The sequence below is a fragment of the Eptesicus fuscus genome, chromosome 2 (assembly GCF_027574615.1).
Source record: "Eptesicus fuscus isolate TK198812 chromosome 2, DD_ASM_mEF_20220401, whole genome shotgun sequence".
In the NCBI taxonomy this organism is placed as follows: Eukaryota; Metazoa; Chordata; class Mammalia; order Chiroptera; family Vespertilionidae; genus Eptesicus; species Eptesicus fuscus.
Window position 1 is genome coordinate 67,789,249 of NC_072474.1, and position 15,291 is coordinate 67,804,539.

General features: G+C 44.0%; 1 protein-coding gene across 1 annotated transcript in view; it reads right to left on the bottom strand.

Moving 5' to 3' along the window:
• Positions 1-15,291, bottom strand: part of FRAS1 (Fraser extracellular matrix complex subunit 1) — a 440,116-nt gene that overhangs the window by 265,000 nt on the left and 159,825 nt on the right. The window contains exons 3-4 of the mRNA XM_008143649.3: positions 12,234-12,341; positions 2,712-2,804 (exon numbers count right to left, since the gene is read on the bottom strand). Of these exons, the coding sequence (XP_008141871.2) occupies positions 2,712-2,804; positions 12,234-12,341 (201 nt within the window). The remainder of the gene's footprint in view (positions 1-2,711; positions 2,805-12,233; positions 12,342-15,291) is intronic.

Consider the following 15,291-nt stretch of genomic DNA (forward strand, 5'->3'; position numbering starts at 1 on the left):
ATGCCAGTTGTATAAGATGCTGCTGCCCTGCAGGCAAAGGAGGTTCTCTAGCAGGAGGCGAGGCTGCTCACTCAGAGCAGGGCCTCTTGCTGCCCTGAGCTCTACCACCCCTGACTTTCCTTTGTTTCAACCCTGTTCTCTGGGGCATTTCCACTGGTTCCCCTCCTGCCACACTGTATCCTAAAGCTTCTTCTAAATCTCTCTTAAGTTCCAAAGTTCCTAAAACACCAGGCTATTTTATAGCTCCTGGGAGTGAGTCTCCATAGCCTGCCCCATGGGATGCAAGCCAGAGGCTAGAGAGGAAAGTGCTCTGGAAACTGCTTACCAAACAAGCTAAATGGGATGGGGAATGGGGGGTGATGGGTGGGGGGTGAGGAGTGAGGGGGAAAGGCTCCAAGATTCAGGGGGGAAAATCACCTGTGATGCAGGTGATAAGGTGAGACTCAGAGCAAACCCAGAAAAGCATTTAATCCACTCAAGAAGGTAAACACTATTAAGAAGGAAGTAGCAACAATCTAGAGGAAGTGAAGAAAGAGAGGAAGGAAGAACAGGAAGACTAGAAACATGAGCATTTTAACTTTATTAAGATTAAAATTAGAAGACTCTGTCTTGACTTAAAAATAAATCATTCTTCCATCTCTATTTGAAGATGTAGAGATTTTTTTCCCCCCTTAAACTACAGTTCCTTAAATGCAGCCCTTTTCTCAGTTACATCCATACCAGAAATATAATTATAGCATTTTCTGAGGGAGTGTATTTTGAAACTTGCATATGGAAAAGGGCATGTGGATCCGTTCTGACCCAGTTTAGAGCTTCCCACGTGATGTGGTACAGTGGAAGGGGTGGACCGCAGGGAGGCGGGCGGAAGGAAGACTTTCTGAACTCTCCCAGAAAAAGAAGGACAAGCGGATCTCCAACTAACCTATCAGCAGGTCTGCGGTCCAACGACCAACGTGCCCTGGGACAAGTACATGGATGAGCTGAAAAGAGATATGCCCATGGTCTGAGTCCTCCAGTCATCAATGTTTATTGAGCACCTACTCTGGGAACGGTTCAGTGCTAAGTGCCAGGTTAGGTGGGATGCAAGGAAGATCACTCTAAAGATATAGAAAAGGTCAGTGTTCTCAGGCCTCTTAAATCCAGATAGGAAGACTGCACATGTGCACAAACGTAACATGAGAGAGCAAAATGGCAAGTGTCAGTAGAGTAGTCCATGCAAAGAGTTAATGAACACTGATTTCCCATGTCCCTGGTACCAGCTCTTATTTGAGACGTCTGATGTTCCCCAGTTCCTGATCTTATTTTGACCCTATGTGCTCCTTCCCTTGAATAATTTAGCTTGCTGTTTTTGACCTTGAACCACCTACCTAATACAATCATTTTGAACAGGCATTATTTCCATCACCGGTCTGTCCTGCAACACCTTCCGTTTCACAGGGATCCTCTTCCATGGAGGGTAAACCTTACATCACTCAACATAACAGACTGAATCGAGCAGCACAGAGGATACGTGCTATGAAGACATTCCCAACATAGATCCTGCCTGGCTGCCTTTCAGCAGCACATTGTGCAGAAGTGAAAGAGTGGCTTCCTCGGGTAAGTCGGAGACAGTGGCTCAGGGGAGATGATCCCGTCCCACAGGGACAGTGCATTGTACTTGCCGAGCTTTACGTCCACACACTGAATAGCAGCCGAGAGTGGATATTATCAAATCCTGCTAACCTCTGCTCTCTCCTGAATGGGTAGAGGCACTAACTTGGAGAAAGTTTAGTATCAGGTGGAAGATGAGGATTAAAGCAAAGAGCTTCTTTCCATCGCATTCAACTTCACCAGCTGCCTCCGGGTAACATTTAGGTATGAGTAAAGATGAACTAACTGTAACCATTCCATTTTCATAACTTCTATTATAAACCTGGCAATGGTACTTTTAAATCAGTATTTAGTATCTCAAAATTAATCCCAAATGATCTGAAATGAGAAAGTGTAATAAAGGAATTTTAGGACCAATTTCTAGTACTGTGATTCTAAACGGGGTTAGCTGAGCATTTTGCCCCTTTGGGGAAATTTGGCCATGCATGCAGACATTTCTGGTCATTAGACTGGGTGAGGGCGGGGGGTACTGCTAGCATCGAGTGGGTAGAGGCCAGGGATGTTGCTAAATTTCTTACAATGCATAGGACAGCCCCCACAACAAAGCTTAAAATGTCAATAGTCCTCAAGTTTAGAAACTCTCCCCTAAGGGAAAGAAGACCAGGGTTCTAGGTCCGGTTATCCCACTTATTAGCAATACTACATTGGGCAAGTACTTCAAGCTCTTTGCAATTCAAGTGTTTCATCTTTAACACAGGAATGATAATACCTGCTCTACTCACCACTCAAATGAAAAAAATTTGTATGTGGTATCTAAAACCTAGTTGGCACTTCTATTATTTAGCATCACAACTTCTTCAACATCAACATTCTCAGACTACCCTTTACACAGACACAAATTCAATCTATGCATATTTACAGAGGGCCTAAGGAATAAATAGGGCAGTGTTAATCTTATTCAAGAAACCCAAATGCCCATGGAAAGTCAAATGAGCTTCCGGTCCTCCAGAGCCCAGACAAAGGAAAAAAACACCTCTCTTGTCAACATAAGGTTAGCATTCAGCCTCCCCTTGTCAATGATCTACAGACAGAGAATCACCCCTGGGTCAGAAAACACTTACCGCATAGATTTTCTTTTCGTGATGGCAAGATCCACGAGTCGTGGACACACACTCAGGGCAGCACTGGTTGGCGGCTATCTGAAGCACTTCTCCCTGCGCAGTTCAAAACAGCTCAGTGTTAAGCAGTGGCCGCAGTCACAATGGTTCTTTGCACCTTAGCCATCTTGGATGCACTAAATCTCTAAATATGTTTCCACCGGTGACAATAATAGACAGGATAAACCAAATAAACGAACAAAAGGGATTCTCTCTGTCAAGATGAGCTTCTTCAAAGATAACATGAACCCCCTCATGGAAGCAATTTCCTTGGAAATTGTCTACATCTTTTCACATCTAATGAAGTGAAGAATTTTGTTCACTAGAAATGCTTCATCTGAGTGTCACATAAGAAAAGCAGAGAGGGTGAGAGAAGAACTGTATCTTGACCTGGATAGGGGTAAGGGGTGGCCACAGAGCTGGTGGCCCCAGGTCTTCCAGATCTCCTAGAGAGGTCAGATGCAGTCAGCCTCTAACAGGGGAGTGGGGGTGGGGGACGCTGAGATTTTGAGGTTCACTTTTACCAGGAACTTGGAGAGCAAGGCAATACTGAAGGACAAAGCTGGGAGAGGAAACAGCATTGTTGAGGTATCATGTGTACTGTGGAGAGCTGGTAGAATTCATGGGCTCCAGGAAAGACCTACATTGCTTTTCAAGGCTTCCATAATGGCAATTGTGTTTCCTAGCAAGATGTGATAGTATCAAAGGAATGTGTTACCATGAGACACCCCAGGATTTATTGGGAAGTGGTCACATGAACTAACCATCCATTTGCCACTGTGAGTAATCCATTTATCTAAGAGTTATTAAAACTATGGAGCAAAGAGCTTCTGTTTGTCTTTGCGGCCAGTGACTCTCTGCTTTCTCTTGTTCCTCCGCTACATTTATCTTAGTGTTGCCTCAAGTCTTGAGATGTGGCAGAACAGGCAATGAGTGATTTCCGTCAAAAACGTTAGGAGACCCTACATTAGCCAGGAAATCATAACTTGTTCACAGAATAAAAGTCTATAAAGAATTCAGCTGCTAGAATGAAAAACAAGTGTGTGTGTGTGTGTGTTCATGTTATGTTGTTATTTGGGGCTGCTTCTATTAAAAATATTGAGCATATAAGAAAATTGTAATTTTATATAACTACATTCACAAGAGTGGATGAGCAATGGGACTAAAATTTTACAACTATCAATCCATAAAGCAAATAAATACACCAGTGACAGTAATCACCAAATTCTTCCTACTTGCTTGATAAAGGCTAAACATAAGATACGGGATTTTATAAAATTCTACATACTATGCAATGTTAATGACTTTCCAGAGAAGTGTCCTCTGAACCCCAAGAGAAACGACACTTGTATAATTCCCACTAAGATAGTAAAATGTGGAAACTACATTAGCCTAATTTGCACTAAGAATTTCATATAAATAGAAAATGAGATAAACCAAGTGTTTATATTCTAATATGGAAACAGAGAGCAAGGGGGAAAAAGCAGGTAGAATGGGAGATTTCAAGGGCTATTATATGCCCCCATGTTAGTTTTCTTTGTTTTACATAAAAACTAATTTTCAGATATGGCCCTCAAATCTCATTTCATAAATATAATATCCCTTATTTATGAGTGGCAGTGAGGGGTTTCCATCTTGAGTCTATCTATTGAACTTCTGGTTAAACATGAAAAGTGATTTGGAGCTAATGGAAGAGCAAAATAATTTGAGTGCTTTCAGAAGGAGAGACAGGGAGTTCTTGCTACCTAACCATGTAACCTTGCACAGCTGTGTGAGCTATGGGCTACATGGAACACATAAGCCTATTGCCCTCCAGGCTTTGCACTGGGGAGCACTGGGAAGTGGCCACACGGGCAAGATACATCAGTGAAGATCACTAAGGAAACTGGGCGAGATTACCTGCATAGGATCTAGAAGAACCAACTAACAATAATTATGATGATAATTTTATAATTATAGTTAATACCTATTGAGTACTTAAAATAGCCAGGTACTCTTCCAAGAATATATACATACATATATACATACTAGTATACATACTAGTATATAGTGTATATATACACTGAGTGGCCAGATTATCCTGATCTCTGAACACATAATAATCTGGCCACTCAGGGTATATCCTATATCAGTGATGGCAAACCTATGACACGCGTGTCAGCACTGACACGTGTAGCCATTTCTGATGACACGTGGCCGCTGAGGCGGCCGCATGCCGAGGATGAAACATTTGCTGCTCCTGAGGATGAAACATTTGCGAAATAATGTTTTTTCCTCAAAGTGACACACTACCCGAGTTATGCTCAGTTTTTTGACGAAGTTTGACACACCAAGCTCAAAAGGTTGCCCATCACAACCTATTATATTACTAGAGGCCCGGTGCACAAAATTCGAGCACTGGGGAGGGTGTCCCTCAGCCCAGCTTGCACCCTCTCTAATATGGGACCCCTCAGGGGATGCCCAACTGCAGGATTAGGCCCGATTCCTGTGGAATCGGGCCTAATCCTGCAGTTGGACATCCTTCTCACAATCCGGGACTGCTGGCTCCTAACCGCTCACCTACCTGCCTGATTGCCCCCTAACTGCTTCCTTGCTGGCCTGATTGACCCCTAACTGCTCCTCTGCGGGCCTGATTGCCCCCAAATACCCTCCCCTGCTGGCCTGATCACCCCCAAGGCTTTTATTAGTATAGATATGACCCTGCACAGAAAATTTTACTAACCCTGCTTTACAATAAGGGCTTGACGATTGAATCATTAGGACCAGACACCAAGATTTCCTTTCTTTGAATAGTGGAGGGAATACTTATCTTGTCTTTAAGTTGCCCGGAAATTAAAATGAGATAATGACTTAGAAAAGTATAAAAGCACCACATAAAGACAACTGTCTTTTTAATGAAGTGGCAAAATGAAAAACACTTTTTATTCTCCCCTTCCTTCCTTTACAGCTTTTATTTAAACTTTGAAATTTATAAAAATTTCACTCCAATTTTCATTTCTTTACATTTAACATTATTTTGTATTGGTTTCAGGTTTTATATTAGTTACAGAATAGTGGTTAGACTATCATATACTTTACAAAGTGTTCCCTGATATTTCTAGTACCCACCTGGCATCATACCATCATTACAACACTACTGACTATATTCCCTATTTAAGTGACAATGGGTTTACAGGTTCTTTTCAATCTTTCTTTTGTGTTTTTTGTCCTTCCTTTTCTTTCTCACTTCTTCCCTCATTTTCTTTATATAGTATCTCAATTGGCCATCAAAGCTCAGTGAAGGCACTGGGACACGCTTCATCCATTTTACAGACCAGGAAACTGAGGCCAATTCCAGTTGGCTGTGGAACTTGACTCAGGAAGCCCTCAGAGCACACAGGAAGCCCTCAGAGCCATGCTCTTTGCACTTCCTAAGGGACAGCGGCCCAGCAAACAGAACAAACCTTCCAGTCAGGCTTCCGAGCCTCTTTCTCAAGCACCTCTTCATTGCGGATGCTCCACATTCTTTCCTCTCCCCCCATTCTTTACTGCCCCCCCTTCTCTGAAGCAGGTGGAAGGCTTCCCACTCACTGCCTAGGCATGCTCTGCTATGGGGCAGGGTGTAGCGAGCTTGCTTTTGGGTGAAGGCAGGAGCAGTAGTCACTGCCTCTGAAGTGTGAAGGCCGCCTGAGCGAGGCCCATTAGCACTGGGAGCTTCTCTGAATCAGGTCAGTCAGTCCAGTACCCTGCAGTGCAGCACCCCTTCACTGAGGTGGCTCCACCCCTCAACCCCCGCCTCAGGGGTGAGGGTCCTTGCCCCTCTGCCAGGAGTCCTTCCATGCCCCTTGATCCCTGGCTAGGCCCACCACATCTTGGGGGCACTGCAGAACCTCTGTCTCTCTGCAGATGAGGCAGATCCCTGCCCTAGGTCTCCGCAAAGCTATGAATCTGTGGCCAGAAGCCTGGTCTGGGTCTCAGCAACCACATGCCTGCAATGTTCCCAGGGACCCTGGGAGGGGCTGGGCGAGTCCTGCCACGCCCCACCCCAGGGTGGCGATCGCCGCCCGGGACCCCCGGGAGCGCCTGGCTCAGCCCAGCCATGCCCCCCTGGGTGGAGATTGCCCCCGGGACCCCTGGAACTAAGAGGATTGGGCGCCGCCATCTTGGTCTTCTCAACGGCCGGATAGGCCACCCAGAGTCCCGCCCCCAGCCTCTCGCAGGCCCAATCATGGGCATAGCGGAGGTGCAGTCAATTTGCATGTTTCTCTATTATAAGGTAGGATTAGTCCTATATAATAAAAGGCTAATATGCAAATTGTCCTCTCGACCAGGAGTTAAACCAGCAGGCAGGCCGGCCAACCGCCCATGTCCCCTTCCTCTGGCCAGGCTGGCCGGACCCCACCCATGCACGAATTTATGCAAGAGCCTCTAATATTATACACACACACACACACACACACACACATATATATATATGCAAAAGGAGGTTTACAGTTGTTCATACAGAAAAATATATAATACAAGAATCCTATATAATAAAAGCCTAATATGCAAATCAACCAAATGGTGGAACTACTGGCTGAACAACTGGTCACTATAACGCATACTGACCACCAGGGGGCAGACGCTCAATGCAGGAGCTCCCCCCAGCCCACAGGCCCCAGGCCAGCCAAGGTGGGTGCCAGCGGAGGCCCCGATCGCCCTGCCATTTGCCTTGCAGAGGGAGACGACTGGAGGCAGCAGGGGGGGAGGGGGCGGGGCCAGTGAGTGGGCAGCACCAGGCTGGCCAAGGCGGGTGCCAGCGGGGGCCCCCCATCACCCTGCCAGTTGCCCCACAGATCAGCCCTGATCACCAGCCAGGCCTAGGGACCCTAACCCGTGCACAAATTTTGTTCACTGGGCCTCTAGTAAATAATAATCTATCTATATAAAAAGCCAGCAACCATAACGGCCATAACAATCATAACGACCGGTTGCTATGACACCCACTATGGCCAGCAAGCCAGCAATCAGGGGGTGGGGCGGGCTGGCTAACCTCGCAGTCCTTCCCCCCTGCTGATCAAGAGCTGGCTGCCAGCCAAACACTCCCTCCCTCTTCCCAATAGGGGGTGGGGCTGGCTGGCCAACCTCCTGCAGCCCCTCCTCCCAGCTGGCTAGGCCCTCAATGGGCCCCCACCACCCTGATCAGCCCGCAGCCCCTCCCCCCTGCTGGTCCTGTCCCTGATCACCCCCCTACCTCAATAGGGGGCAGGGCCGGCCTGCCAACCTCCTGAAGCCCCTCCCCCCCACCCGGCCCCACCCCAGATCGGCCCCCTCACCCCATTAGGAGCAGGGCTGGCCAGCCAACCACCCATGGCCCCTCCCCCAGGCTGCTGGCCCCAATCAGCCCCCAACCCCAATCAGGGGCAGGGCCCGCCAGCCAATTGCCCGAGGCCCCTTCCCCCAGCTGGCCCAGCCCTGATCCGGCCCTGATCAGGGAGGGCTGGCCAGCCAACCTCCCGCCATCTCCTCCTCCTGACAGGCCCAGCCCAGATCTGCCCTAATTGGGGCCGGGCTGACTGGACCCCACCCATGCACAAATTCATGCACTGGGCTTCTAGTAGAAGATAAACTCTGTGTTTCATGTGCTCACAACTGTACACCTACTTTTGCCCACCATACATGTACACATATGTGTGTGTATGTGTGTATATATGTACATATATGTATGTGTATATATATGTGTGTACATATATATATACCGTATTTTCCAGTGTATAAGACGACTGGGCATATAAAATTTTCCTGGGTTAAAAAGTTGTCTTATACGCCGGAAAATACGGTATGTACACACACACACACACACACACACACACACACACATACATATATATACTATATTTTCCGGCATATAAGACAACTTTTTAACCCAGGAAAATCTTATACGCCCAGTTGTCTTATACGCCGGAAAATACGGTATGTGTGTGTGTGTGTATGTATGTGTGTGTGTGTGTGTGTGTGTGTGTGTGTGTGTATATAATTTAATTCTCACAACAACTTGATTAGGTAAGTACTATTATCTGCATTGAAGTTTGCAGCTAAAAACCCACCACATGTACTAATACAATTGTTCCTTTGCATGGCATTGTCCTCTATACCTAGATATTCTCCAGAAATCCTTAAGAGGATTTGTTCTGACAGGACTGGTTTCTAACTGCCTCTGTTTTTATTAATTTGAGGAGGGAGGGGGGAAGAGAGGGAGAGAGAAACATCAATGTGAGAGATGTTGCCTCCCATAAGCACCCTGACTGGGGATCGAACCCACAACCTAGGTAGGTGTCCTGACCAGGAATAGAACCCACAACCTTTTGGTGTACAGGACAATACTACAATAAACTAAGCCACCTGGACAGGGTTACCTTTTACCTGCTGATCATGTCTTTCTAATCTTCCTAGGTTTACCTCCCCTTAAATGTTTGTGTTCCCCAAATTCCATCCTTGGCCTTGTACTTTTTTTTTTTTCACACAATCTCTTTGGATGATCTCATTAATTCTAAAAGTTTGCACTACTATCTATATACTAATCATATCCACATAATACCTCCAACCCTATCTTCTCTGAGATTTAGACTCATGCCCAGCTGTCTTTATGAAATATCCACGTGGTGTTGCCATGGACACTTCAAACTCAGCGTGCCCCAAACTGAAATCATCATTTCCCTCCCAGATGGGATGCTTTCCTTCACTCCCCTATATTCTCAATATCAGTTGATGGCTCAGCTAACCAACTAGTCATTAAGTCATAAATACGGGAGTCATCTCTCTGTTTCCTTTCCTTCGCCCTCCTACTTTCACCCAGTCCTGCTGATTTATCTCCTAAATATTCCTTGAGCCTGCCCTTGCCTCTTGCTCCGACACTACCAGTGTTCCCGATTTAAGTACTTTTCCCTCTCATCTGGATTAATCTCACAGCCTCTGAACTCATCTCCTCATATCTAGCATTATGTATTATTTTCTAAAAACCAGAGAGAGATTTCTAAAAGTCAAGCTGGCTATTTACCCATATGCCTGAAACCTTCATTAGTATTCAATCATCTTAAAAATAAAATTCTAAGCTTCGTAGTACACCATTCAAGGCTCTCCATAACCTTAACTTACCAACTCTCAGGCTCCATCTCTCATTCATTCATATAGTCAGTCAAATAATATTTACTGATGCCTACCATGCGTCAGTTGCCATTGTAGGTGTTGAGGATATACAGTAAACAAAAGAGACAGTAACAAGAATGGTAAGTAAAATATAGAGTATGTCAGAGAGTAGTGAATGCCAAGAAGAAAACTAAGGCATGGAAAAGGGATAAGAAAGGTGTAGTATGGGATGAGGATTGCAACTTTAAATAGAAAGATATTCAGGCAAAACATAAAGAAAGTAAAAGATCAAGGCATATATATATATATATATATATATATATATATATATATATATATATATATATATATATATGGAAAAAAATCTCTGTGGGAACAACAGAGCAAAGGCACTTTGGCATAAGTGTGCTTGGCACAGCCACTCAACAGCAAGCAGGCATGATGTCTAAAGCAGAGAGAGCAAGGGAGAGAACAGTTGGATAATTAATAGGGTGCAATAGCACCTTAAAGGACACTGTGAAGAGTTACTGTGAGTAGAGAAGCCATTGGAAGCCACTGGAGGGGTCTAAGGAAAGAAGCAACATGATCTGACTTCAATTTTAGTAGGATCACCCTGGCTACTATATCAAGATTACAGTGAAATAGGCAATACAGAAACAGTGAAACAAGTTAAGAGGTTAGTGCGAGAAGGAAGCAAAAGATGATAACAGTAAGAGCAGAGAAGCCCCATGTGGAATGTACTGTTTCAGGAAGAGCTGGCAGATTTGCTAATGATGTGGGATGTGGGAGAAAGTAGGGAGTTGAGGAAGATGCTGTTTGCTGGCCTGAGGAAGTGGAAGAAGGGAGCTGCCCTTTACTGAGATGGGGAAGATTAGGAGAGGAACAAATGAGGAAGGTATAAAATCACGTTTGGTATAAAACAAGGGTCAGAACCTTTTTCTGCAAAATATTTTTGCCTTTGATCTACGTCACAACTACACAACTCGTCACTATAATGCAGTCATGGCAATAGATGAGTCTGTGTGTGTTTCAATAAAACTTTATTCGTGGACACTAAAACTTGATTTCATATAATTTTCACATTGTGAAATATTATTCTCTGTTGATCTTTTCCAACCATTTAAAAATGCAAAAATTATTGTTTGTTTGCAGTCATAGAGGCTAGATTCTGTTGGTGGCCCCCTGGTATAGAACACATTTAGTTTTCAGTGACACAGTCTGTGTCTTATAACAGTGAGTTCAGGGCTTTTGCTGTGATACCACAATTATTCATGTGACATGGAAAAGGGCATGTTTTCATGGCCATTATACAATCAGCTCAGATTTTGACATGAATTACTCAGCAAGCTAAACAGTGATATTTTAAGAGTGTTTACTCCATAAAATAGAAAGCTCTATAATATACAACAAAATATTATCAAATTTACCAGCACTTGATGTACAACCAACTTCTCAGGAATATATTCACAGAGAAATTGAGTAATACCTTAAAGGTATACAGAACCTTCACGCCAAAGTTAGAAACAGAAATTTATTAGCACTAGAAGGTATGAAAGCTCAAGATTAATTATTGTGGGGAGCAAGAAAACTAGAAAAAAATAAACTGTGAAACTGACAGAATGCTTTTTCAGAACAAATAATTGGTCTTCTCCAGGGAGTTTCAAATGTTCAAATTTGAAACTTAAGCTCTTTTTATTTTAATAGACTCACTTTAAAAACAAAAGAGTCAGCACCTGAAAAAAATATATTCTAACAGCATAGATGTGTAGTTAGAAAAAAAACTGAAAAAATTTAACAGAGGAATAAGATGAAATATTCTTCATACACTTAGTCAAATATCAGAAAATTTTGAGTCAAAGCCTCTCATATTCTAGGGAGCCCAAAGGCAGCACAATTTTACAATCAGAACAAACAACGTTTTTAGAAAACCATCTTTAAGAAGTTGATCCTGACTTTCAATCCATTCAATGGCTTATAAATGCTGTGGTTAGTGTCAAGTAGCCATGGAAACTGTCGAGCCCAGGAAAAGTCTCTGGGTGGCAGTTGGTTTATTAACTGCATAATCATGGTTAAGTTGCTGACAATCTCTAGGCTTCACTTTCCTCATCTGTAAAGTGGGGATAAAGCTATCCACCCCACATAATAGTAAATGGAAGAATATTTGTAAAACCTTTAAATGAGTGCCTGGTCCAGAGTACTAAATGCCCAATAAACAGAAATTAAGATATTCTTAAATATGATATGCAAAAATTATCTTCCGTGTTTCATAAAGTTTCCAATTAGTTTGGGATAAAAAACTAGATGGCTGAAAAAAGTGCCAAAACCCTACCAGTTCACTGACTTTCCCAATACATTTAGGGCACATTTAGCACATCATACCTTCTCGAAGGCACACTGAGGGTTTCTGCAAACAGCAGGTTTGCAGATAACAATATCACCATGGCAACGGCAATTCTGGCACGAATCGGGCTTCCAAATTGTGGCATCCTGCAAAGAAGCATAGGCTCTGAGTTAAAAACTGATCAGTCAAGGTATGAACACACAACAACAGCACCTTCAACGGTCCTACAGCCTGAACAATTAAAAGGCAAAGGAAAAGTCACAGGCACGCGCCGTGCTTACTGGGTACTGATTAAATCTCGAGAGGCAATAAAAGCAGTATAATCCATTTCACCACAGTCAACCCACGTAGCCCACGACAAGGGCATGCAGCAGAGAGCTGTCGATACCCAGAGTAAAAACCATCGATTGACCTGAAACGTCAGGGGGACAAGCTGCTCCCTGACTTGAAGTTTCTCTTTGCTGTTAAGCAGCAGAAACCAACAGAGCCTGCTTAAAGGAAAACGACACTTGGACAAGCACTAACCAGCATTTTCCAGCTCTTTGCTACGACACACTTTAATGCTCATCAGAATCAAGAAGGACCTGAGTACGTAGTTCAATGCTTTTAAGGCAGATCAACCAGCACACTGAGTGGCTAGTATGTGTCCAGCTGTATGCCAGGCATATGGGGATATAAATAAAGCACCATCCATAGGACCTCACAAATTATTTTGGATTATGCACCTGAGGTATTAAATAAACAAAAATTGATGACACTATGTTAGTTCTCATCAAATTGAAAAGCAAAGTAAACCATCATAACAGAAAAGTAAAACTGGGCTCAGTGCAAAAAGGACTTAGAAATGTCCTTTGTGTTTCCCACCTTCTATCCGCTGAATCCATGTTTCAATGTGTCCATCTGAAGCACCTTTGAGCCCAACTATAGCACAGAACCCACAGAGACCAGTCTCTGTCCTTTGCAAGGCTGCTCAGTAGGCTTCAAATTGACCATACTGAAATATATTTTCTCAGAGATTACCTAACCTAATTTCCTATTTTGTACGGGTTGAAAACAGCCATATTGTTGGCTGAGTTTTACACACTCAGCCTCTTTTTAAGAGGGCTGTCAGTGTTATTCTCTGGTTTAAAACCACGATGTCTCTCATCTTTACCTCTGGTGGGATAAAGTACAGACGCCATGATCAGGCACTCGCCTCTCTCCCGGGCCTCGGCCAGTCTCACAGTCCTGAGACTTTCATCCCTCACTTAAATCGGCCAAGCCATTGGACAGCCCCGGCCTCCCTTATCTGTCCCCACTCCTCCTTCACTTCCCCAGAGACAGTTTGCAAATCAGCATGCTTCTTTAAGCCTCAACCTCAAGGATAAGTATTTCCTATCTCTTAACCCTGCACATCACACACACACACACACACACACACACACACACACACACACTCAGGTGTGGCCCTTCAGTGATTCTCTGTGACCTCAGTTTCCTGCATTCATCTACATTCCTGTTAGCTTGCTAGACCAGAATGTAAGCCCTCAACGCAGGCACGGTCCTTGGATGGCCTCCGTAGGTTCTTTATAAACCAAGGTGCACAGTTCATAAGTTGCATGGTAAAGACATTTTCCTTCTTTCTAAAGATTCTCATCCTTTTTTCCTTAGTCAAGCAAATGAAGTGTTAGAATTCTTTGGGGCAGAGTCAGAGCAGTGTCCAAGCTCCTGACAGAGTCATCAGAACACTAGCATTCAACTTGAACTGGATGAGCTGGGAAGCTGGCAGAAGCTAGCAACAGATACTTTCACACCGTAAGCCTGAAATCAAATGCAATGGTTAATGTTATGTGTCAACTTGGCTAGGATATGGCGTCCTATTGTTTGGTCAAACACCAACCTCGATGTTGCTGTGAAGATGTTTTGTAGATGTAGTTAACTTACAATCAGTTGATTAAGTAAAAGAGATTACCCTTGATAACCTGGGTGAGCCTCATCCAATCCTTTGAAGGCTTACAGAACAAAACCTGACATTTCCTGGAGAGGAAGGAATTCGGCCTCAAAACTGGAACACACGAATTCTGCTAGAATTTCTAGACTACCAGCCTGCCCTACAGATTTCAAAATTTCAGACTCAAGACTGTAACTTCAACTCTTCCAGCCTACAGGCTTGGAACTTGCCAGTCCCCACAATTATTGTACAAGCCAAGATACACATGTCTTTTCTTGGTTCTGTTTCTCCGCAGGACCGTATCTGACATACCAACAATGTACTGATTTACGCGGACGTGCACAACATTCCCACGCAAAATGAAGTCATCCTTTTAGGCTGAGAAATGTTAAATGCATACATAACCTCTTAGGGAATATGCTTCAGAAACAAAGTCATTTAAGAAATATAAAGTGCATCTGAAGTGAGATTACATTCCCAGTAGCCAATTCACACAAAAATCGGAATCGAAGCAAATGAGTACTGGAACCTGACTTGCAAAACCTCTGAATCTCTTTCTCTCTATTGTTATAGCTCATTCCTCTGAAAGTGGCAACAGTGTGCCAACTATGTTGACTCTTCACCCAAAGAGCAATGGCAAGTGGGTGAGGAAACACAAATTCCATCCCCAAGCACAATGTAATACACTGTGTCTTTCCTGCTGATTTCAAGAAAACGATATCGGTTTCAGGATGCAGATTAAATAAAATGACAACTTCACAAAGGCAGCAGCTACCATTTATTGATCATTATCTTACACTGACTAAGGCCTGACTCTCGGAGCAGGAAACACTGACGGAAGGAGGCATTTGTGGTCCTGGAGGAGGGGGCCTGGTTTGCTTTCCCAGCCTCTGCCCTCATGCCGGAGGGCTGGGCCCAGCCAAGAGGGATGAAAGTGCACATGGATGCTACCTTGCAAAGCACTTACCTGCATGATAACCCTAGGAGCTGACACTATCCTTATTATCACTATTCCCATTTTACAGATGAAGATTCAAGAGATGGAGCAGTTTACCCCAGTTCACAAAGCGCCATGGGCTCTAAGAACTCAGGCTGCCTGCGCTTGAACCCTGGTGTCACCATTTATTACTGGTGAGGCCCTTATCAAGTTAAGGTGTCTGTGTCCC